General features: G+C 43.8%; 1 protein-coding gene across 13 annotated transcripts in view; it reads right to left on the reverse strand.

Annotated features, from left to right (window-relative positions):
- LOC139370745 (tensin-2-like) overlaps positions 1 to 25,722 on the reverse strand; it is a 79,848-nt gene that overhangs the window by 18,795 nt on the left and 35,331 nt on the right. For 9 of the 13 annotated variants that reach the window (XR_011627175.1, XR_011627172.1, XR_011627174.1 and 6 more), the window contains 17 exons: positions 24,962 to 25,011; positions 18,496 to 18,679; positions 17,349 to 17,399; positions 17,047 to 17,169; positions 16,856 to 16,920; positions 16,669 to 16,752; positions 16,375 to 16,490; positions 15,801 to 15,861; positions 15,470 to 15,545; positions 15,025 to 15,154; positions 6,142 to 6,207; positions 5,942 to 6,058; positions 4,354 to 5,820; positions 4,051 to 4,216; positions 1,405 to 2,528; positions 1,064 to 1,192; positions 623 to 715 (listed from right to left, as the gene is read on the reverse strand). Coding sequence is in view for 9 of the 13 variants with exons in the window: in XM_071110420.1 (XP_070966521.1) it covers positions 623 to 715; positions 1,064 to 1,192; positions 1,405 to 2,528; positions 4,051 to 4,216; positions 4,354 to 5,820; positions 5,942 to 6,058; positions 6,142 to 6,207; positions 15,025 to 15,154; positions 15,470 to 15,545; positions 15,801 to 15,861; positions 16,375 to 16,490; positions 16,669 to 16,752; positions 16,856 to 16,920; positions 17,047 to 17,169; positions 17,349 to 17,399; positions 18,496 to 18,679; positions 24,962 to 25,011 (4,102 nt within the window). In the remaining 4 variants the exon portion in view is untranslated. The remainder of the gene's footprint in view (positions 1 to 622; positions 716 to 1,063; positions 1,193 to 1,404; positions 2,529 to 4,050; positions 4,217 to 4,353; positions 5,821 to 5,941; positions 6,059 to 6,141; positions 6,208 to 15,024; positions 15,155 to 15,469; positions 15,546 to 15,800; positions 15,862 to 16,374; positions 16,491 to 16,668; positions 16,753 to 16,855; positions 16,921 to 17,046; positions 17,170 to 17,348; positions 17,400 to 18,495; positions 18,680 to 24,961; positions 25,012 to 25,722) is intronic. The other 4 variants (XM_071110421.1, XM_071110418.1, XM_071110419.1 and 1 more) reach the window with 1 other exon arrangement.

Genomic DNA, 25,722 nt, shown 5'->3' on the forward strand with positions numbered 1-25,722 from the left:
CAATGAAACACACGATCTGTTATAGTCACAGCCGTGATTTAACCAGTTTTAGAAACTTCAGAGTGTTTTCTATCCACACATACTAATCATATGCATATACTATATTCCTGGCATGAGTAGCAGGACGCTGAAAAGTTGCGCGATTTTTAACAGAATGTTCGAAAAAGGAGGGGGTAGAAGTAAGAGTTAAAGTAAAAATCTTTGTCCAGTTCGAGGTGAGTAATCGCTGTTCTGATGTCCAGAAGCTCTTATTGGTTATAGGAAATGGTAGTGGCAACATTATGTACAAAATACATTTAAAAAATCAGTTTTCAAACAATGCAAAAAAAACAACAAGCAAAATAGCACAGTTGGTTAGGAGCCCGTAAAACATCAGCCATCCCCTCCAGCGCCATTATACACTAGAGTCGAGTAGAGCTGTAATGCGCTGGCCTGGTTATGCAGCCACCAAGTTTGCTGGAACCGTGCTGTGAAGACAATGTCAACTGAAAATATCTGAGCCAGCTCAGTAGCTCTACGGTTTGGGTCTGCAGTGTATGATAGTGTGAAAAGGGAATTAGAGCAATGATTGACGTAAATGTGAGGCCAACAGCGACATCTGCAGGATGGAAATAGGACTCACCGAAATAGGACTCGTTCTGACAGCCCTTTATCTTGACCCCCCGCGAGCCCGTCTCTATGAGGAAATGTCTGACTAGCTGCGCCTGAGAATCGACTGAGACAGACAGAGAATAGGAGGGAGGAAGGACGAGAAAGGGGGGGGGATAGGGAGGAAGAGAGAGGCAGAATGCGAGGAGGGAGAGAGAAGAGAGAGAAGGAGACCTCAATGAATGCTAGGTAGTTGTAGAAGGCAACACCTTGCCATAGTATCAAGAAAAACTATGCAGGTCATAGTAGTGAACAATTGGCATTGCCCAATAAGAACGATCACCCTTTCTTTCGCTTAATCTTCCAACAAAATTAAATGATGATAAAGCAAAACAGTACAAAGTTAGTAAACTGTTACATGAACCAAAATCATGACCTTTGCCTTTTGGGAACAATAAATATGAATTGAATTTACGGCAAGCGTTGTTGACGTTGTTTGAAGGATGGCTGGCCACCTTGAGGGCCAGGCCGTAGGCCCCTTGGAAGGAGTTACTGTCCCGGATCAGGAAGGACCCTGGCTCCTTGTCCTTCAACACAGCGATGGCTACATGGAGGGAGAAGAAACACGTATTATGGAAGAAATTAGTTACTAAGACTTTAATTTAGAAAATATACACTACAACAGTGTTTCTCAACTCAATACGGTACCAGATGTTTCCATATAAACACAGTTGCAATTGACATTAGATCATGTGTTGGGGACTATCCAAATAAAGTGAGACCCTTCAAAACCTCAGAAGAGGCCTGTGCCCTTACCTTGGTCTCTTGAGATGCTAGGCTTGTACCAGAACTTGGAGCTGTCCTGGACAAACTTGGCATTGACCTTGCTGCTCTCCACCACCTCCTCTCTGACACCAGGGTGTGCCAGTCCTCGTCTGACAGATGGGGGCAGCTCCCCCACTGAGGGTGAGAAAGTGACCTGGAGGAGGCTGGACTGGGGAGAGACCCCCATGGGTCCTATGGCACCCAGAGAGGCCCTGAGAAGAGACTGTGAGCCGTAACCATTGGGGGACCCTGGCATGGAGGACAGGCGCCTCTTTTCGGGGAGGGGGGGCTGGGCGGTGGGGATGGTGACGGCGGTGTAGCCCGTGTAGGGGACGTGTGGCACGTTGAGTAGAGGGTAGTAATAGGACGCCAGGGGAAAGGTTGGGGTGTTGTACCCATCTGGGACAGGCGATGGGGGTTTGGGGTCGCTGTCACTCACATGGGTCAGTCTTCGGCCAGCTGGGTCCGTGGCCAATGGAGAGGGCTGAGGGGAGGGGCGTCGCTCTGGGGAGCCAACGTAAAGGTGCGGAGAGGGAGGGACAGAGCTGGGGCTGGAACAAGGGGTCAGGGATGTGCCACTGCCCTTTTTTGACAGAAGGGAGTCACTAGGGAGAGCGGTGCCATTGAGTTGCACTTGGACTGGGCCGAATGAATTCTTTGGGCTCGGGACGGAGGCGGCCTGAGTGGACATCTCAGTTCCGCTAGACCCCTTTGTTTCACTCTCTACGACCTTAAATTCTCCATCTTCAGCTGTAGTTGGAGGTGGATGTACACTTACAGTGTGCACTTGCGTTGAGCCAGTAGGGTTTACGCGTTCATTCGGCATCTGTATGTTCTCTTTAGAAGAAGAGATGTCATCTTGGTTTTGTGTCTCCACCAACGTTGGTGGTGTCGTGGAGTGTCCATTCGGCAGTGTCCATTCGGTTTCTGGTGTGCTACTGTTGCTGTTAGGCTCCCACGTGGTGGAGTGGGAGGCTGAGGCTTCAGACATTGGGGCCACATTGAGGGACTCTATCAGCTGGGGCCCTTGACTTGGCTCCTGGGGGCTTGCTGGAGGACTCCGGGTGGAACCCTCGGTGGGGTCACACATCTTCTCTTCATCTTGCTTCTTCTCACTAGAGCAGAGACATTAGAATGTTATTTTGTACTCATTGACACATTTAAAAAGTACTAAAGCCAACGTAGAAGAGGTACGTGATGACACAGTACAGGGGAATGCCAACAGTACAGGGAACATAGTATTTGTAAATACAAAAAATGTGTTTTGTGATAAAACCGAATTTAAAGAGAACGACTGATATCCAAAAGGTTTGTATTCTTTAATTATTATATAAGGTGAAATGTATTTCAAGGACAAGTGGCATTGCCAGTTGTAATGTATTGACTTCAAAGTCACAGTAATCATTAAATGCCCGTTCAGCATACAGTACATCACGCTATCACATAACAGTCAGTTCAAAATATATTGGCACCCTTGATAAAGATGAGTCAAAAATACTGTATAAAATAAATAAAATACTGGCCTTTTTTGTATGGTCAAAAACATTTGGAAATTGTTGTTTTATACTAATACAATTGCACAGAGAAAGAGATTGTGTTTAACAAGTAATATTTATTTTCTCTCAAAAACATATGGGTAAAAATTATTGGCACCCCTGTTTTCAACACCTCACCTTGAGAGGATAACACAGAGTATTTTTCTCAAATGTTGTATGAGATTGGAGGACACTTTGGGAGGGATCTTAGACCATTCCTCCATACAGAATCTTCCCAGATCTTCCATCTGTGCTTATGGACTGCCCGCTTCAATTCAAACCACAGGGTTTCAATGGGGTTCCAGTCCAGAGACATTGCAAAATGTTTATTTTGTAGTCAATTTCTTTGTGGCTTTTGATGTGTGCTTGGGGCTATTGTCTTGCTGGAAGATCCACTTGTGGCCAAGTTTTAGCCTCTTGGCAGAAGCAACCAGATTTTGGGGCGAAAATGTCCTGGTACTGGACATGATTCCATTGACCTTAACAAGGGCCTCAGGACCAGTGAAGTAAATTAAAATAGAGCTCTTTAGCCACGTACACCAGTGGTGGGTTTTGCATCGAAAGAAAGATGCATATGCAGGAAATAACCCAATCCCTACTGTAAAATTTGGTGGTGGATCTTTGATGTTATGGGGCGATTTTTCATACACTGTTCCTGGGGTCCTTGTTAACCCAGTATCAGACATTTTTGCTAAAAATCTCCCGCTACCATAACATTTCATTTTTTTTGACAGCTGAAGAAAGGGCACACAGAAAGGGCCTTCAGAAAATGTACCTGTTGTGGTTTAGTCATTTATCTTAGATGTAAGTGTTCACTGCAGGCTGACTAGCATCTATTAAGTTACAAATGTCGAACAAATTAAATGCCCAAATCAACTTAAAAAAACAACAACAACCGTTTTGTAGATACTTTAAGAATAGCTGTAAAATAAAATGTTTTGGTTGTTGATTTAAAAAAAAATGTGAAGCGGGGCATCCGTTATACAGTAAATAAAATGTGTATGGCCTTTGTAGGGAAAATGCTAAACTGACCAAAGATCAGCAACTAGAGGCAACTTCAGCCTATACCTGGATACATAACAGGAGGTTAAGGGTTACCCACCTGTCTTCACTGTGTGCAGGGCTGCTGGTGATAGTTGTGTAGTCTGGATCAGAGTCTGATAAGGGGGTGGGGCAAGCGGGCTGTCCATCAATCTCTGCTTGCCCCAATGACCCCTGGGAAGAAGAGTCCTCCATACCCACACTGTTCTGCACCACCTCTGACACACCTATAATGAGTGAGAGAGAGAAAATGAGGGAGGGAGAGTAAACGAGAGAGGGGAGAGTAAGAGAAAGAAGGTCCAGTTAGATCTGATCCATCTAGTGTAAACAGGTGCATAACACAGTACATGTATTATGCACTTACCAGTGTGTCCATCAGTCTGTTGCTGCCGGTCGATGGGTGGTTCCGAGGGGGAGGCACTCGAGTTTGTGCCACCAGGGGGCAGGGGCGAGGCAGACCCGGACTGGTACCCCGAGGCGTACCCCCGGCTCCCGTGGCTCTCCGAGGGGGAGACCTGCTGGTAGGGCTCGCAGGGGCAGGAGTGTAGGGGGGGTTGAGGGGTGTGGTACCCACTGCTGCCACGGGGGCTGTCCAGGAGGGGGTGGGGGCTGGGATACCTAGGCAGGTTAGGGCCTAGCAGGAAAACAGAAGGGTCGTGACCTTGACCCAGAGGGGAGTGATGGCCTCTAGAGGACGACATCCCTCCCACTGAACGCTGCCAAATCTCTGCCTCTCGCTCCGCCTCCCATAGATTCTCCGCCTCCCAAAGCTGAGAAGGCCCCTCCCTCCCCCGCCTCAACCCGGCCTCCCTGTCCCACAGCTCAGAGTCCCGCCCTCGAGCCCAGTGTGGGCTCTGTGGTTGGTCCGGGCGCAGCGGGTGGAAGGCTCTGGCTGAAGCCGATTGGTGCCCTCGCCTGCAGGTGCAGTCCCGACATGGGCAGCCACCAGGGGGAGGAGCCGCCGGTCTGAAAAACATCTCCCTATATGGACTGGAGGGCAGCGATTGGTGGGAGACACGAGCGGAAAGGGGGGCGTGGGCGGGGTAATGAAAGAGCTGACATTCCTCCCCGCCGCAGAAGACCCTATTGGAGGCTGGGAGAGTGTGGGCGTGTGGGTGGACGTGTTCAGGGGCGGGGTAGGGGTAGCAGGGGTGATGGAGATAGGGTAAGGGGGGCGGGGGGGGTTCCCACGGCAACTCGGGCAGGGGATGGGCGCTATGGTGATGGCACAAGTCCAGGTGGGGCGAGAGAGGGCGAGGAGACGCAGGCTGCTGGCAGGGTAAGGCGGGAAGCGTTCGGCTCTTTGGATTCCCCTTGGTTCTGTTACAGCGGTCCATGTAATGTCCATTTGCAAGGCATGGCTCCCTCTCTCTCACCCTCTCCCAACCCGGTGCCTCCCCACACCTCTGACATCTCGGACCGTGGCCAGCTTGAACGCAACATGACCGCTGCTCCCGCCTTGACCCTCCATCCGGCACAGACTCTCTGTCATCCAAAATGGCCGTCTCCCTGTCCCTCTGCCTCACCCATTCCCTCTCTTCACCTTCCCCCTCTATCCTCCTCAGAGGACAGTCCATCTCTTCCTTCTCTTTCTCCAGACGGGGCAGGGGGCGAGGGGGGAGTTCCTCGAGGGTGGAGGAGTGCCCCGAGTCGGAGCTGAGGGAAAGGGGCTGGGTTTGAGGCTGGGCCTGGGAAGGGGGCTTGTTTGTGGAGCTGCTTGGGGGGTATCCGTTGGGAGAGGCCCCAGAGGCACCGACAGAGCCCGGCCCCCGACGCTTCTTCACCTGGGCGTACAGACTCCCATCCAGGGGGCCCCGCGTGTGGGAGATGTCTGACAATTAGAGAATGATACAGGGTTAGCTGTGAGTGTGTGTGTTCTCTCTGATGTGTCCTGGTGGTATAGGCTTATGTGTGTGTGTGATATAGTGTGTGCATGCGTGTTTCACCCTTACCCTCAATGCTATCCTGGTGGTGAAGGTTGAAGTTCTCATATGAGTCCCAGCGCACCACAGGGTCTGAAGTGCTGTAGTCCACTGTAACAGAGGGGTCATTCTTACGGTACTCTCGCCCTGTGAAGAGAGAGAAATAAAATATAACACACACGCACGTATAAAAACAATAAGTATGTTGTGTGCACACAAACGAGCAGTACCTTTCATTTTCTCTAGGCCGTAGGAGAAGATAAACTCCACTGTGGCATCTGGAGGGAACCGGTCATCTACAGAGAGATAAACATCACAGAAATCTCTCTCATTTCAGGGTTTTAGTGGCATGGGAAACATATGTTAACATTGTCAAAGCAAGTGAACTAGAAAATAAACAAAAGTGAAATTAACAAAAATTTACAGTAAACATTACAAAGAATCCAGACATTACAAATGTTATGGTATGTGCAAATAGTTCAAGTAGAAAAAGGAAAATAAATAAACATAAATATGGGATGTATTTACAATGTTGTTTGTTCACTGGTTGCCCTTTTCTTGTGGCAACAGGTCACAAATCTTGCTGCTGTGATGGCACACTGGTATTTCACCCAATAGATATGGGAGTTTATCTAAATTGGGTTTGTTTTCAAATTCGTTGTGGATCTGTGTAATCTGAGGGAAATGTGTCTCTGATATGGTCATACATTTGGCAGGAGGTTAGAAAGTGCATCTCAGTTTCCACTTAATTTTGTGGGCAGTGTGAACATAGCATGTCTTCTCTTGAGAGCCAGGTCTGCCTATGGCGGCCTTTCTCAATAGCAAGGCTATGCTCACTGAGTCTGTACATAGTCAAAGCTTTCCTTAAGTTTGGGTCAGTCACAGTGGTCAGGTATTCTGTCACTGTGTGTTCTGTTTTTTTGTTAATTCTTTCCAATGTGTCAAGAAATTATCTTTTTGTTTTGTCATGATTTGGTTGGGTCTAATTGTGTTGCTGTCCTGGGGCTCTGTGGGGTCTGTTTGTGAACAGAGCCCCAGTACCAGCTTGCTTAGGGAACTCTTCTCAAGGTTCATCTCTCTGTAGGTGATGGCTTTGTTATGGAAGGTTTGAGAATCACTTCCTTTTAGGTGGTTGTAGAATTTAACGGTCTCTTTTCTGGATTTTGATCATTAGTGGGTATCGGCTTGCATTATTTGATGTTTTACGTTGTACACAGTCTCAATTTGGTGTTGGTCCCATTTTTTTTATTCTTAGTTTTAGCCAGATCCTAATTGGTATGTCAAATTTTATGTTCCTTTTGATGGCATAGAAGGCTCTTCTTGCCTTGTTTTTCAGCTCGTTCACAGCTTTGTGGAAGTTACCTGTGGCGCTGATGTTTAGGCCGAGGTATTTATAGTTTATGTGCTCTAGGGCAACGGTGTCTAGATAGAATTTGTATTTGTGGTCCTTTCAACTGGACCTTGTTTAGAACACCATTATTTGTGTCTTACTGTGATTTACTGTCAGGGCCCAACTCTGACAGAATCTGTGCAGAATATCTTGCTCCCGAGTGGCGCAGCGGTCTAAGGCACTGCATCTCAGTGCTAGCGGCGTCATTACACACCCTGGTTCTACCCCAGGCTGTATCACAACCGGCCGTGATCGGGAGTTCAGCGGCGCACAATTGGCCCAGCGTCGTCCGGGTTAGGGGAGAGTTTTGTTCTTAACTAACTTGCCTAGTTAAATAAAGTAAAATATAAAATAAAACATCTAAATGCTGCTGTAGGCCCTCCTTGGTTGGGGACAGAAGCACCAGATCATCAGCAGACTTTTGACTTCAGATTCTAGCAGTGGTGGGCCGTCAGGGACAGCAAGGCCTTCTCTGCTGGCCTAAACATCATCAGAATATATATATTTTTAAAATATATTTTCCCACAAATATGTATTAAATTATTCCCCAGAGTAAGAGTTATACTCTTCATTTCATAGCTTTCCTCTTGGTTGCACTTCTTCCAGCCCCAGGTTGAGATTTGGAGGGCTGGTTAGATGTTAGATATTTTATCCAATCATATTCAGCCATCATGTGTTGCCAGGGATCTAAAATCTGCCCTTTAGGCCTTCAGAATCAACAGTGCGGGCGCTTGTAGCTTAAAGTGAATGGAAATTAAAATGTAGTGTCAACCAATCAGCTTTAGAGTTGACTATTGTATGCCAGCTAGCAGGCGTAGTGCGTGCTCGTCTTTTGATTGGATTACCAATATTGAGAGGCAGGTCCTATGGGCAGGTCTATGCAGAACCTCAGAACTAGGAAACTGAATTTGATAAACAAATTAATTTGCGTACTACTAAGCTGTTTTTTCAACCCACAATTGCGGAAGGAGGAGAAGATATCGATTTGGTCGAGGATATAATTATAACGCCATTCTCAAGACGAACTTTTCAAGAAAAGTTAGACATTGTAAGGAGAGGTCGCCCGACGCCGACGCTACAAAGCCTGCCACAGGCGGGAAAGGGGTTCGTTCGCCACTTTCAAAGTTCCAACTATGAGCGCTATCAACGGCTCACAGGCTCCGATAAGCACTGCAAACTGCACTGCTGGGAATGCCTATTGTTACAATTGAGCGAGAGAGGCGCGGGTTCAGTCAAATCTACGATGACACAGCACGCATCTCAAGTTCACCCAGCGCACGCAGAGGCCCAGCACAAGGAGACCCTCGCACATACTACTAACAACTCCACAGGCATATTCTGGACAACATTCTTTGCCAGATACGAAACAGATTTCAAGACCACGAAAAATGTATGTTTATCTCCCTCCTAGACCCCCAGCACTTTCAGACCTACCGGAAAAAAATCCCGCAAACAGCCTTCTCCAGCAAAACAGAGAGTCACGGAACACTATTAAATGTGTATGCATGTTTCGCATTTTATCTCGTTAATATTAAATAGCCTATATATTAACAAAATAAAATGGCAAATAGCCTATGTTGCAAATTATTTGTTTTCTTTCTTTTATTTTCAGTGAATAGTTGTGTCTTTATCATCACGGTGAAACTGCTTTGGGTGCGACGCAACGCCTGGTTATACTGCGTTTCTGTCTAAATGTATAGTGTCCAGAGCAGTGGCATCATAATGATGGTAATAAGAGGTGGATTAATTCGGGTGGGACTGTGTAGGACCTCACTGAAGGCCCAGGCCCGCCACTGGATTCTAGTAGGGTGAGGCTCGGGTGCTGCAGACTGTTCTAGTGCCCTCGCCAATTTGTTGATTTATATGTTGACGAGGGTGGGGCTTAAGCTGCATCCCGGTCTCATCCCATGGCCCTGTTGAAAGACATTTTTGTTTTTTTGTTGCCAATTTTAACCGCACACTTGTTGTTCGTGTAGATGGATTTTATAAGACTTTGCCTTTCTTTTGGTTTGTATGTTTTTTAATTAGAGTTTGCAGGGTGAATACATGGTCTGTCGTGTGGTAATTTGGTAAAAAGCCATTTGAAATGTGCCTAGTACATTGTTTTCACTGAGGAAATGTATGAGTCTGCTGTTAATGGTAATGCAGAGGATTTTCCCAATGTTGCTGTTGACACATATCCCACGGTATTTATTGGGGTCAAATTTGTCTCCACTTTTGTGGATTGGGGTGATCAGTCCTTGGTTCCAAATATTGGGGAAGATGCCAGAGCTAAAGGTTGATGTTAAAGAGTTTAAGTATAGCCAACTGGCATTTGTGGTCTGTATATTTTATCATTTCATTTAGGATACCATCAACCCCACAGGCCTTTTTGGGTTGGAGGGTTTGTATTTTGTTCTGTAGTTCATTCAATGTAATTGGATAACCCAGTAGTTCTGGTAGTCTTTAATAGTTGATTCTAAAATGTGTATTTGATCATGTATATTTTTTTGCTGTTTGTTCTTTGTTATAGGGCCAAAAAGATTGGAGAAGTGGTTTAGCCATACGTGTCCGTTTTGGATAGATAACTGATAACTGTACCATAAAGTGTCCAATGTTGTTAGTCGTGTGGTTTGGCCTCAGACCACTAAGTGTGAGCAGAGCCTGCTGAGCATCTGGTACATGCCATTGGCTTGGGCTAGTGGAAGAGTGGGGGTTGGGCCTGTTTGCCTGCTCACGGCCTGGGCTTCAGCAGGCCTATGTCATGTATGCTTTTCTTTTAATCTTATATACATGCATGATGATTTCATTAATCTGTGTCTATATTTCATGTCTGTATCTATTTTTGTAGCATAACTTAGTGCATTAGCGTGGCTTGGCGGAGCTCTTACATTTTTTGGAGGTAGATGATGTGAATTGAACCATTTCAAGGAAACAGATTCTGGCGTAACGCAGATATATTTATCATTATTTTATCTGTTGGAATAAACAGCATGTTACAAGATAAAAAAAATGTTTTGAAATGTGTACTCTTGAATTATATTTAAAATACGTTAACTTGAAATGAAAACAGGGCTTGCTTTGAAAAATCTGTAATGGCTAATGACAAATTTAATTGTAATGTTAGAATGTTAAGACATCATAATCGAAGATGGCAGCTCAACCCATTTTATTTCGATTTGAAAGTCCATGCCCATTCTATTTCATTGAATCAATCATTTTTTTCCCCACATTTCATTTTCTCCATTTAGTTTTTCCTGGCTTCCGTTTTTCCCAGTTTTCACTCTTAAAATCACACATTTTTAACATAAACTTTTAATTACCAGTCAAAGGTTTGGACACACCTACTCATTCAAGGGGTTTTCTTTATTTTTACTATTTTCTTGTAGAATAATAGTGAATATATTAAAATCATGAAATAACACAAATAGAATCATGTAGTAATAAAAATAAAATGTTAATCAAATCAAAATACATTTTACATTCTTCAAAGCAGCCACCCTTTGCCTTGATGACATCTTTGCACACTCTTGGCATTCTCTCAACCAGCTTCAAGAGGAATGCTATTCCAACAGTCTTGAAGGAGTTCTCACATATGCTGAGCACTTGTTGGCTGCTTTTCCTTCACTCTGCAGTCCAACTCATCCTAAACCATTTCAATTGGGTTGAGATTGGGTGATTGTGGAGGCCAGGTCATCTGATGCAGCACTCCATCACTCTCTTTCTTGGTCAAATAGCCCTTACATAGCCTGGAAGTGTGTTGGGTCAATGCCCTGTTGAAAAACAAATGACAGTCCCACTAAGCGCAAACCAGATGGGATGGCGCATCACTGCAGAATGCTGTGGTAGCCATGCTGGTAAGTTGCCTTGAATTCTAAATATATCATTGACAGTGTCACCAGCAAAGCACCCCCACACCAACTCCTCCATGCTTCACGGTGGGAACTACACATGCAGAGATAATCCGTTCACCTACTCTGCGTCTCATAAAGACACAGCGGTTGGAACCAAAAATCTAAAATTTGGACTGATCAGACCAAAAAGGACAGATTTTCACCGGTCTAATGTCCATTGCTCATCTTGGCCCAAGCAAGACTCTTTTTCTTATTTGTGTCCTTTAGTAGTGTTTTCTTTGCAGCAATTCGACCATGAAGGCCTGATTCACACAGTCTCCTCTGAACAGTTGATGTTGAGATGTATCTGTACTTGAACTCTATGAAGCATTTATTTTGGCTGCAATCTGAGTTGCAGTTAACTCTAATGAACTTATCCTCTGCAGTAGAGGTAACTCTGGGTCTTCCTTTCCTGTGGCGGTCCTCATGAGAGCCAGTTTCATCATAGCGCTTGATGGTTTTTGCGACTGCACTTGAAGAAACGTTCAAAGTTCATGAAATTTCCGGATTGACTGACCTTCATGTCTTAAAGTAATGATGGACTGTCATTTCTCTTTGCTTATTTGTGCTGTTCTTGCCATAATATGGTCTTTTACCAAAAAGGGCTATCTTCTGTATACCACCCCTACCTTGTCACAACACAACTGATTGGCTCAAATGCATTAATTTCACAAATACACTTTTTACAAGGCACACCTGTTATTTAATTGAAATGAATTCCAGGTGACTACCTCATGAAGGTGGTTGAGAGAATGCCAAGAGTGTGCAAAGCGATCATCAAGGCAAAGGGTGGCTACTTTGAAGAATCTCAATCTTGGTTGCTACATGATTCCATTTATGCCTTCTCTATTATTCGACATTGTAGAAAACAGTAAAAATAAAGAAAAACCCTTGAATGAGTAGGTATGTCCAAACTTTTGACTGGTACTGTACATTGGGATGATTCACCCGCCTGCTGCCTCAGATGTTGAGGAGGTCTCATATCTACAGTACAGACCTTCAGTCTCCCTTCTATCCCCAGGCCCCCGCCGAGTCCAGTCCAGACAGTCTTTGCTGCATGGGAGGGAGACTGTTGTGCAACTCAGCACGTGTTCAACAGCTCACTTAGTGCATCCAGCTACCTCTCCCTTGCTCTATTCTGTACCAGTGCAGGCAGCCGCCCCCAGTCTCCCAGGGTTTTACATGGAGCAGTACCAGGACTTCTGGTACACATACAGTTGAAGTATGACTTATACATACACTTAGGCGTGAGTCATTAAAACTCGTTTTTCAACCACTCCACAAATTTCTTGTTAACAAAGTTTTGGCAAGTCGGTTATGACATCTACTTTGTGCATGACACGTCATTTTTCAAACAATTGTTTACAGACAGACTATTTCACTTATAATTCACTGTATCACAATTCCAGTGGGTCAGAAGTTTACATACACTAAGCTGACTGTGCCTTTAAACAGCTTGGAAAATTCCAGAAAAGGATGTCATGGCATTAGAAGGTTCTGATAGGCTAATTGACCTCATTTGAGTCAATTGGAGGTGTACCTGTAGATGTATTTCAAGGCCTACCTTCAAACTCAGTGCCTCTTCGCTTGACATCATGGGAAAATCAAAAGAAATCAGCCAAGACCAAGAATTGTAGACCTCCACCAGTCTGGTTCATCCTTGGGAGCAATTTCCAAATGCCTGAAGGTACCATGTACAGCTGTACAAACAATAGTATGCAAGTATAAACACCATGGGACCATGCAGCTGTCATACCGCTCAGCAAGGAGACGCGTTCTGTCTCCTAGAGATGAACACACTATGGTGTGAAAAGTGCAAATGACTTCCAGAACAACAGCAAAGGACCTTGTGAAGATGCTGGAAGAAACAGGTACAAAAGTATCTATATCCACAGTAAAACGAGTCCTATATCGACATAACCTGAAAGGCCGCTCAGCAAGGAAGAAGCCACAGCTCCAAAACCGCCATAAAAAAGCCAGACTACGGTTTGCAAGTGCACATGGGGACAAAGATCGTACTATTTGGAGAAATGTCCTCTTGTCTGATGAAACAAAAATAGAACTGTTTGGCCATAATGACCATCGTACTGTTTGAAGGATAAAAGGGGAGGCTTGCAAGCCATAGAACACCATCCCAACCGTGAAGCACAGGGGTGGCTGCATCATGTTGTGGGGGTGCTTTGCTGCAGGAGGGACTGGTGCACTTCACAAAATAGATGGCATCATGAGGCAGGAAAATTATGTGGATATATTGAAGCAACATCTCAAGAAATCAGTCAGGAAGTTAAAGCTTGGTCGCAAATGGGACTTCCAAATGGACAATGACCCCAAGCATACTTTGTGGCAAAATGGCTTAAGGACAACAAAGTCAAGGTATTGGAGTGGCCATCACAAAGCTCTGACCTCAATCCTATAGAAAAGTTGTGGGCAGAACTGAAAAAGCGTGTGCGAGCAAGGAAGCCTACAACCCTGATTCAGTTACACCAGCTCTGTCAGGAGGAATGGGCCAAAATTCACCCAACTTATTGTGGGAAGCATGTGGAAGGCTACCTGAAATGTTTGACCCATGTTAAACAATTTAAAGGCAATGCTACCAAATACTAATTGAGTGTATGTAAACTACTGACCCACTGGGAATGTGATGAAAGAATTAAAAGCTTAAATAAATGATTCTCTACTATTATTCTGACATTTCACACTCTTAAAATAAAGTGGTGATCCTAACTGACCTAAGCCAGGGAATAATTTTTTACAAGAATTCAATGTCAGGATTTGTGAAAAAAATAGTTTAAATGTATTTGGCTAAGGTGTATGTAAACTTCCTATTTCAGCAGTATCCACATACTCCAGTACAACATCCAGTGCTTTTACGAGTACTTCTGACGGTGTCAATTCTTCTACTACAGGGAGCTGATGCCTGACTTGGAGGCCCCTTGTCTGACTGAGGAAGAAGTAGTAGTGGAAGAGGCAGCATGGGAGCTTTGACGAGCAGTGGCTCTTTTCTGATGAGGAGATGGAGAAACTGGAGGCCATACTGGGAGTGTTGGAGTTGGCAGTGGAGATGGGCTTCCTCTCTGCTTCTGATGTATAAGTTAGAATATTGGTAGGTATATGTTTGCTGATACATTGTTAATTTTTATGGCAATATGCTATTAGAAAATATTTGTTAAATAATGTAATCCTAACAATTTCTCATTTTCTGAGTCAGATTTCTGTGTGGGTGTGTCTGTGTGAGTGTGCGAGCTAGTGAGAATCTGCGCTTACGTGTCTGTCTGACTGGTTCGGATAATGAGCGATTGTACTTCGTCCTGAAACACAACCATTCCCTTCTCTCTAAACTCCCAGACGTTCACCTCTTATTTTATTTACTTTCTTTGAAATCTTATTTTACCAGGTAAGATGACTGAGACTACATTCTTATTTGCAGCAACAACCTGGGGAATAGTTACAGGGGAGAGGAAAGGGGATGAATGAGCCAATTGGAAGCTGGGGATGATTAAGTGGCCATGATGGTATGAGGGCCAGATTGGGAATTTAGCCAGGACACCCTACACTTACAAGTGCCATTGGATCTTTAGTGACCACAGAGAGTCAGGACACCTGTTTAATGTCCCATCCAAAAGACGGCACCCTACACAGGGCAATGTCCCCAATCACTGCCCTGGGGCATTGGTATATTTTTTTAAACCAGAGGAAAGATTGCCTCTTACTGGCCCCCCAACACCACTTCCAGAAGCATCTGGTCTTCCATCCAGGGACAGACCAGGACCAACCCTGCTTACCTTCAGAGGAAAGCCATCAGTGGGATTCTGGGTGGTATACTGCTGACCAATCCAACCCCTGGTACCTACCTGCACAGGCCAGGTCTAGCTCTCCTTTGCCAAACCACAGCTGAGCTCCGTGCACCGTACAGGTGTGGAACTGCAGCCTGAACACGGCCTCCCTCTCTGAGCCACGTGGCCGCCGGTGATAGCACTTCACCTGGAGAAAGAGACAAGGAACACAGAGAGCGATTAAGTGGCCACACTATTATTTACACAGACACTGTGTTTGAGACTTAGGACTTAGGCAATCACATTCTAGTTCAAATTACGTTATTGTCATGGAATATTTGGTGGCAACATGGAGGATAATATGCCTGAAAGTGGATCCATGACTGAAGCTTTACAGATTCTGGCTGTTGAAAGGGTCAAAGAGAAAAGGAGACGGGACTGGTAGATGAAGACGGAGAGGAGTTGAGTTGGCTAGTTGACTAGTTGAGTGATGACTAGTGTGTCCATTTTGTTAAACACTCACCACGATGTCCCCCTTCAGCAGTAGTGCCGGCTCGAGTGTCACACACAGCTTTCTCGCCCTGGAGCCCTGGGGGTCGCTACACAGAGAGAGACGTGAACATAGTCAAAACACATTCGATCATCTGTAAAACACACCCCCCAAGGTAGTAAAACACAGGCAAACAATGTTCAGTTGGAATAAACACAGACCAGCACACATGTAAACACAAGCGGTAGCACATATGAATAAAGTCCCAACAAAGATACCCAAGTACCTACTGTGTCTGAAGGTGGAAAGGGAGCACAGTGAGAAATATACTGACCATATGGTATTAACAACATAATTAACTCACTAGATGCCTGATGTGTAGACCAGCTGTAGAGACTGGTAGATCTTCAGGAAAGGATAGTAACCTGCACAGAAAGCGAGTAGGCGTAGGAATGAAGGATAGGAGAGACCGCAGGGGGAGAAAGATTATGCTGATGTGAGGTCATTAAAAGAAGAAGTGGAGAGAGTGCATATATTATGACAATATTTGTTAAAGTTTTTGTTCGTTTTGGACTTCGGTAAGGGTTTTTCCAGCACAAAATTTTTTCTTGCCGTAGTCGGTAGCCGAAGTCAACGCCCCATTGTCGTTTTTTTGTTTAACATTAGGGATTCTTCAATAAAGTCTTTGTTGTCATTCAGTGAGAGACGACAAGTTCATGCACATTTCTTTTGTTGAGAAATAATGCACCCAACACTTAGTTGGATGTAAAATCGCAGGACGGCAAAATTACCTCGGCAAAATTAATGACAGATTTCTTGAGTTTCTTAATCTTAGATTAATTCTGACTATTTTGAGGAAGTGTATACTGGCTACAGAGTTGAAACAACTCAGATTTAACAGTGTAGTGAACACTGCTACATCACATTGGGACACTGACCTCCTCCTGCTGCCTGGAAGTTGGGCAGGCTGGGGATGAGGACCTGGTGGAGGAACAGAGGCCTGCTGTTCATCCTGATCGCCCCCGACAGCAGACCCCCAAAGTAGTAGATATACCTGGGGAGGAGAAGAGAGAGATAGAGAGCGAGATTGGGGCATTTAGAATTAAGAGGGATGGTGCATACTCAAACAGGTGACAACCTAGCTGCAACATACAAGGTGAAGGAGAAAAGTTGGGAAGATGGCATGACATAAAAGTGGCGTGACATTAAAAAAAAAAGAGCGATTCTCCTGCCTGTTTTGAGAGGGCTGCAGCGAGGAGGACACTTTGTCTTCGCAGAACTTCCTCATGGCCAGAGTGGTCAGGGCCTGGTCCACCCTGCATAGACACAAACATAGCATCAAGAACTCTCTGTACAAGTGTACCCACGTGCTGCATCAACATGACTGACAGTATGCATGTGCACACAGTCATCGCATACCCTGCAGAGATCTTGCTGTAGTGCATGTAGGCCGCCACGATGACCCCCGTCCTCCCCTTGTTTCCCTGTGAGAGAGAAGAGGAGGAAAGATAAAAAGAGAGCTATGTAGGGCAACTGGACATATTTGAACAGAACAAACAATACAAACAATGCAAACAGCAGCAACGCAACAGTACAGCCTCTCCCCTGACCTTGCAGTGCAGGACGACCACGTTGCAGGGGTCAGAGGTGAGCCAGGTCTCCATGGCCTTACACATGGCACAGATCTTGTCCAGGGGTGGGGCGTGCAGGTCTGGCCAACCAAAGTCTTCAACCTGAGTTTGGCACACACAGTGAAGTTATCCATCTCTGGATAAACCTTCTATGGGAAGCAGTGATCGTAACCAGGATTTGAGAGCACTATACTAGTGGCACTCTGGAGTGCGGTCCTTTCACACACTCAATTACAGGTATATTGCACAATTATATTGCATCTCTATGGTGGTCATCTTACCTTGGGGTTGAGTCTGGTGATGTCATGACGCTTCTCAGAAAGGTTTAAGAGCTGGGAGAAGCAGACATTGAGACAAAGAGAAGGGGAAATCAACAATGTCACACCCAGTAAGCACACAACCACCACACACCGTTGTCTCAACATTGACCGCAAGTTGTCTGACATAATATGCAGAAAACATTACATTAAAGTGCTGGGTGGAACAAAACAATGACCTTTTGTTACAAAAAAACAATATACTGTTTGTATTGCTTCTTTATAACACCATACAGTAACATAGTTAATATACCCGACCGGGCCCTAAGAATGAACAATCGTCACTTGCTAACTATATGAAAGAGTAATGGAAGATGGTGCACCACGAACAAAAATCTTTGTTTTCGTTTTATTAACATTTAGGGGAGAAACAAGTCTTGGCAACAGATTTTTTTTTTTTTCAACTTTATCATTCAACAAATTGTCTCCTTTCATCTCCATTCAGACCAGGGCCCATACTCAGAGCAGTGAGTGCTGATCTAGGATCAGTTTTGCCTTTTGGATCATAATGAATAAGATTACATGGACAGGGGGGCCCAGATCCTAGATCAGCACTCCTACTCTGACACTCCGTGAATATGTGCCCGGATTTGGACAACCTTAACTTGCGAGGGCCAGTGTTTGTGCAGGCTTTAGCTCCAGTCCAGCAGTAACCTAATTTTAAAACTCAAAGCCTTGATTGAGGACTATGATTAGTTGTAAGTTGTGTAAGGTGTGTTACTGTTTGGCTGGAGCAACAGCCTGCACCTACTGTACATCGAGCCTCGAAGGTTATGTCATCCCACCCCTGGCTGACCGACAATTAACTAACTTTTGGTAGCCACAATAATATACAGGCTTCTTGTTAGTCATATGTATCAATTGATGTACCCAGCACCAAAGTCATGTACATTAGTACACGCAATGGAAAAAGTACATTAGCACACGCAATGGAAAAAGTTTTAAAACGTTTTGTAACGAAAAATAAAAATGAGTGTTTCTCATTGGACAAATCCCCAGGTAGTCCTTACCTGTTTCGGTCTACTTTGTTATGTTTTGTGCCTGAACGTTCACATTTTGGACATGTGAATTGCCTTTCTCCACGTACAGTACTCATTCCCCCCCAACTCACCAGGAACTTGTCTTGGTGTTTGGACTTGAGCATGGCAGCCACTTCCTGTAAGTTGCCGCGGTAACATTGTTCTTCCAGATCGGGCAGGAAGAAAACAGAGATGATCCTCTCAGTGATGTAGGTGAGGTCAAAATCATAGTGCCTCGCCATCACTCTCTCCATCGCACACTCCCCACTCTTACTCCTGGAGAGGGGGGGGGGGGGGGGAGAAAGAGAGAGAGAGCGAGCGAGCGAGCGAGAGAGAGAGAGAGAGAGAGGGAGAGGGAGAGAGAGAGAGACAGTCAGTTCATCTCTATAATTTATTCTATTCTGTGGTTAAAGCAAAAACTTAAGTCGGTCTTAGATCAATTGTCTGGGGCCAATTTAACCTCACCTTTCACGTTAAAAAAAATCATAACCATCATGCTTTTAGGGAATGAGGATCATTTTGTAAATGTGAATTTGACCAATTCCAGTCCCCTTTCTTAGTGGGTCCAGGGTCCATCCCAGAACAATTTCTACGTAGAAGGACTGAGGAGCTCACTTCTGGTACCTTTTTAAAAGACCATTCTACTCCAAAATGAATGAAAATCAAATTTAGCTGACACCATCTAAAATATAATATCCACCTCCATAATGACCCCAAAATTATTTTAACATATTGGACCATGCATATAGCCTATGCATGGTTTGCATTATCAGATGTGCCATTAGCAATAAGCATTATCACCTGTAGCCCAACAGATGCAGCATGGGGGCTATAAATACATATGTTGAAGCATAGTGCTTTTCCATCTGCATTTACACCATTACCCCCATTCGGACATCCTGATTGTTATTAGAATGAATCATGATTAAAAAATATATTATTAATAATTATTGTATTACAAAGTATGTCATTGCCCTTTTAAGATGCCATTGCCCCTTCAAGAGCTCTGTTGCTCAGCTGCGCCTAAACCATCCCAAACCATCCTAAACCATGCTTGAAACTCCGGTTGTGTGGTTGTAACTGCATTTTTTTAAATGATGTCACGTGTGCAATTGTAGGCGTAAAGAAATAAACAAATTAGCAATGGAAAGCTGGGATCCCCCTCCAAAAGACAAAAGTGTTCTTCCTGTGATTGCATTAAGAAATCTTGTGCATTGACTGCTTGCATAGGCGGAGCATTAGTTTCAAGTTAGGGGAAGCGAAACAATTATTATTATTATTTTTTTAAATAAAAAAATCACCTTTATGATAAAATATTGCATGCATCTCTCATTGCATTTGCAGATGAATGCAATATAGTCTACTATTCCTAACATGATGAGTAGATTGGAGAGTCATAAATTAGGTTAATAATATAACCCACTGGGCACACCACCACCATTTCAACATGGATAATTGGGTAATATTTGGTTGATCAATGAGATTAAAACCCATATACATCCACTCAAAAAGAAAGCCAAAAGTTAGCTGAATTTCCAATGTGTTATCACTATGCTTTCAACCATCTAAATGCACAACCAAATTCCACTGGAAAAACAATGTCGGATTTTTGGTTTGGCTGTCACCCAGATGTCTATCTCTGCACTTCCAACCATTTAAAAGCACAGCAAAGTTCAAATGGGACTACAATGTCAGATATTATGTTTATTTATACAACAGATGAATGAATGAAATGATCACTGTGCTTCATCTAATAGCAGAACCAAATTACTTGGATTGCAGTTAAAACTACAGTGCTTTCAGAAAGTATTCACACCCTTCTTCCATATTTTGTTGCGTTACAGCCTGTATTTAACATGATTCAATTGAGATTTTTGTCGTCATTGGCCCCATTATGTCAAAGTGGAATGATGTTTTTTTTTTTTATGACAAATGAATTCAATTATGAAAAGCTGAAATGTCTCGAGTCGTCAATAGGTCTTCAACCCCCTTGTTTGTCAAAGCCTAAATAAGTTCAGGAGTAAAACCTTTGCTTAACAAGTCACTTAATAAATTACATGGACTCACCCGGTGTGCAATAATAGTGTTTTGAATGACTACCGCAATCTCTGTACCCCACACATACCACTATCTATCTGTAAGGTCCCTCAGCCGAGCAGTGAATTTCAGACAGATTCAACCACAAATACCAGGGAGGTTTTCCAATGCCTAGCAAAGGGCACCTATTGGTAGATGGGTGAAAACATTGAATATCCCTTTTGAGCATGGTGAAGGTTTTAATTACACTTTGGACGGTGTATCAACACACCCAGTCACTACAAAGATACAGGTGTCCTTCCTAACTCAGTTGCAAGAGGAATGACTTTAAAACAGTTAGAGTTTGATGGCTGTGAAAGGGTCAAATGGAGGAAGTCCAGGTCTGGCCAACCAAAGTCTACAACCTAATACATCTCCTTCGAATGTTCAAATGTTGTTGCTTTGACAACCAAACACAATTCAATATCATTACATTTTAAATGAACCAGAGCTGGAAACCCTAGGCCTATTGTATTGTCTATTTTTAGTTGAATTCTGGGTTGAATTGGAACAATGGCTGTTGATGACTGCAAAAGATATCTAGGCCTAAAGAGAATTATTGATGATATGACTGTATGGTCACATTTCATTTGCACTGTTAAACCTACCCTTTGGAATGAATTCGATAACAACAGTGAATCTATTTAGTTTTTAAGAGGAGATCTCTTATGGTAGCACATTGGTAATAGTCAGTGACAAATATCATGGCTGGGCTTGGTTAAAACCCTGGGTGGGAGGCCAAAGGGTAGCTGTAGATAGATCAATTCTCCACTAGGAGGTACTTCCCATTCTAGTTTTTTTTCTGACGTTGGATAGAACGTTGAAGATCTGACGTTGTTTTGAAGGTACAAATTCACCATATTTCGTACAAGGTTTGTCTATGTTGAACTTTCACCCTCAAAACAACAGTTTATTTTAATTACACTTTTTCAAAATCCAATATATTTGCACATAGATTCCACATCACAATAAGTTGACAGATTACATCGAAACAACCTTGATTCAACCAGTTGTGCCCAGTGGGAACTGACTCACTGTTAGCAAAAAAAATACCGTTCTGCTTTTCCTCTCCTTTCTTAGCACACATCCAGAGCTCAGCCCCAGCTCGAGGGAGATGTTTTAGGAGGAGCCAAGAGAAATATGAGAAAAAAACATGGCCTTTTATAAACATATTTCATGCAATTCCATGCCACTTTTATTCCATGACTGAAGACAATAGCAGAACTTTAATAGCACAAAAGTGACAGGGTAGGCTACTCTGCTAACACGGACAAACTAAGATCAACAAAAAACTGCCTTGTCTTTGAACGCAACCATCTAATCAAGGCCTATGAAAATGGGAGACATGTTGTAGACTATGATGTCTATCTACCCTGGAGGAGGAAATTATTGTCCCAAAAAAAGCTTTCCAGGAGCACGGACTCGCCCAATGACAGTGAATACGGACGGATTCGCCCAAAGACAGTGAATATGCACACTCACCGGTGATATGGCCGATGCCATCGGCTATAGTGCCAATACGATAAGCTACTGTTAGCTCAATAACCTATTGCGAGTTCAGGAGTTTGATAGCCTAACTAAAGACCAGTTCGTTTTTTCTTTGTCTCCTCTCTTTTTTCCCCAGCCACCGTATCTTGAAATACTACGATAGGCTTAGGCTTATTTTAGATGCTTTTCACCAACAGCCGCAAATCAACAATCAGCTATTTACCCAAATTGCGTGCTTATACCATGGCGATTTAAAACAATCCACAGCTATTTAAAAAAGCTATTAAAAAAAAAGAAGCTAATGATCTTCTGTGCCTAAATCATGCTCTCTGGTGGATTTAATGTATTTTTGTATAAACAGGAGTAATTATATGGCAAGTTAAATTCCATTTAGCCTATTGGACACGACACCTGTGACTGCTTGGACCTCAGAATACATGTTTCCCTTCCTATCCTGAGTGGTGACAGAAAAAATAACCTCTACCTCATCAAAACAAAGGAGCTGATCGTGGACTTCAGGAGACAGCAAAGGGAGCACGCCCCCATACACAGACGAGGCCACAGTGGAGAAAGTGAAAAGGTTCAAGTTCCTTGGCGTACACATCACTGATAATCTGAAATGGTCCACCCGCACAGACAGTGTGGTCAAGAAGGCGCCTCTTCAACCTCAGGAGGCTGAAGAAATTCGACTTGGCCCCTAAGACCCCAAGAAACCTTTACAGATGCACCATTGAGAGCATCCTGTCTGCTTGGTACGGCAACTGCACCGTCCGCAACCGCAGGGCTCTCCAGAGGGTGGTGCGGTCTGCCCAACGCTTCACTGGGGTCATACTGCCCTCCGGGACACCTACAGCACCCGGTGTCACGCGAAGGCCAAGAAGATCATCAACGACCTCAGCCACCCGAGGTCAGTATATGTGCATCAAATCTTGTATCGAGAGACTGAAAAACAGCTTCTATCTCAAGGCCATCACTGCTAAATAGTCACCACTAGCCGGCCTCCGCCCGGTAAATCTGCCCACAACTTCAGTCATTGTCACTAGGCGGCTACCTCCTGGTTACTCTAACATGCACCTTAGAGGCTGCTACTCTATGTACATAGTCATGGAACACTGGTCCCTTAAATAATGTTTCCATACTGTTTTTACCCACTTCATACATAGTGCCTTGCGAAAGTATTCGGCCCCCTTGAACTTTGCGACCTTTTGCCACATTTCAGGCTTCAAACATAAAGATATAAAACTGTATTTTTTTGTGAAGAATCAACAACTAGTGGGACACAATCATGAAGTGGAACAACCTTTATTGGATATTTCAAACTTTTTTAACAAATCAAAAACTGAAAAATTGGGCGTGCAAAATTATTCAGCCCCTTTACTTTCAGTGCAGCAAACTCTCTCCAGAAGTTCAGTGAGGATCTCTGAATGATCCAATGTTGACCTAAATGACTAATGATGATAAATACAATCCACCTGTGTGTAATCAAGTCTCCGTATAAATGCACCTGCACTGTGATAGTCTCAGAGGTCCGTTAAAAGCGCAGAGAGCATCATGAAGAACAAGGAACACACCAGGCAGGTCCGAGATACTGTTGTGAAGAAGTTTAAAGCCGGATTTGGATACAAAAAGATTTCCCAAGCTTTAAACATCCCAAGGAGCACTGTGCAAGCGATAATATTGAAATGGAAGGAGTATCAGACCACTGCAAATCTACCAAGACCTGGCTGTCCCTATAAACTTTCAGCTCATACAAGGAGAAGACTGATCAGAGATGCAGCCAAGAGGCCCATGATCACTCTGGATGAACTGCAGAGATCTACAGCTGAGGTGGGAGACTCTGTCCATAGGACAACAATCAGTCGTATATTGCACAAATCTGGCCTTTATGGAAGAGTGGCAAGAAGAAAGCCATTTCTTAAAGATATCCATAAAAAGTGTCGTTTAAAGTTTGCCACAAGCCACCTGGGAGACACACCAAACATGTGGAAGAAGGTGCTCTGATCAGATGAAACCAAAATGGAACTTTTTGGCAACAATGCAAAACGTTATGTTTGGCGTAAAAGCAACACAGCTGAACACACCATCCCCACTGTCAAACATGGTGGTGGCAGCATCATGGTTTGGGCCTGCTTTTCTTCAGCAGGGACAGGGAAGATGGTTAAAATTGATGGGAAGATGGATGGAGCCAAATACAGGACCATTCTGGAAGAAAACCTGATGGAGTCTGCAAAAGACCTGAGACTGGGACGGAGATTTGACTTCCAACAAGACAATGATCCAAAACAGAAAGCAAAATCTACAATGGAATGGTTCAAAAATAAACATATCCAGGTGTAGAATGGCCAAGTCAAAGTCCAGACCTGAATCCAATCGAGAATCTGTGGAAAGAACTGAAAACTGCTGTTCACAAATGCTCTCCATCCAACCTCACTGAGCTCGAGCTGTTTTGCAAGGAGGAATGGGAAAAAAATTCAGTCTCTCGATGTGCAAAACTGATAGAGACATACCCCAAGCGACTTACAGCTGTAATCGCAGCAAAAGGTGGCGCTACAAAGTATTAACTTAAGGGGGCTGAATAATTTTGCACGCCCAATTTTTCAGTTTTTGATTTGTTAAAAAAGTTTGAAATATCCAATAAATGTCGTTCCACTTCATGATTGTGTCCCACTTGTTGTTGATTCTTCACAAAAAAATACAGTTTTATATCTTTATGTTTGAAGCCTGAAATGTGGCAAAAGGTCGCAAATTTCAAGGGGGCCGAATACTTTCGCAAGGCACTGTATGTATTTATTTGAGAATACAATTATTTGGACATTTATTTCGCAGAACAGACATGCTTCTGTTTGAAGCGGACATATCCAAAACGTCCATATGATGGAAATCTGTCGGAGAGACAGACAACTTTAACCAGATTATATCACTGGCCTCATTTATCACTCTCTGCTATTGATTGAATCAAGTCCTTTACTACAGAATATAAAAAGCATTTGGTACCTGGGAAGGAAGATCCTCTTCTTATGGGACAGGGACTTAGTAGACCCCTGCTGAGAAAGAGGCATAAAGAGAGAGAACACATTACTAAAGTTGTACAGTTCAAAACCATAGAAATAAGAATGATACAGTGCATTCGGAAAGTATTCAGACCCTTTCACTTTTTCCACTTTGTTACATTATAGCCTTATTCTAAAATTTTGTAAATAGTCCCCCCCCCCTCATCAATCTACACACAATACCACATAATGACAAACCAAAAACAGGATAAGAAATGTAAAAAATTAAACGGAAATATCACATTTACATAATTATTCAGACCCTTCACTCAGCACTTTGTTGAAGCACCTTTGGCAGAGATTACAGCCTCGAGTCTTCTTGGGTATGACGCTACAAGCTTGGCACACCTGTATTTGGGGAGTTTGTCCCATTCTTCTCTGCAAATCCTCTCAAGCGCTGTCAGGTTGGATGGGAAGCGTCGCTGCACAGTTTTTTTCAGGTCTCTCCAGAGATGTTCGATCTGGTTCAAGTCCGGGCTCTTGCTGGGCCACTCAAGGACATTCAGGGACTTGTCCCCAGCCACTCCTGCATTGTCTTGGCTGTGTGCTTAGGGTCGTTGTACTGTCGGCCTGAGGTCCTAAGCGCTCTGGAGCAGGTTTTCATCAAGGATCTCTCTGTTCTTTGCTCCGTTAGCTAATTTTAGCTAATTTTTCCAAACATATTTTCTTCTTTTGTTGCTTGTTTTGTCTCCCATTCAGCCTTTC

This window comes from Oncorhynchus clarkii, chromosome 17 (assembly GCF_045791955.1).
Source record: "Oncorhynchus clarkii lewisi isolate Uvic-CL-2024 chromosome 17, UVic_Ocla_1.0, whole genome shotgun sequence".
NCBI lineage: Eukaryota > Metazoa > Chordata > Actinopteri > Salmoniformes > Salmonidae > Oncorhynchus > Oncorhynchus clarkii.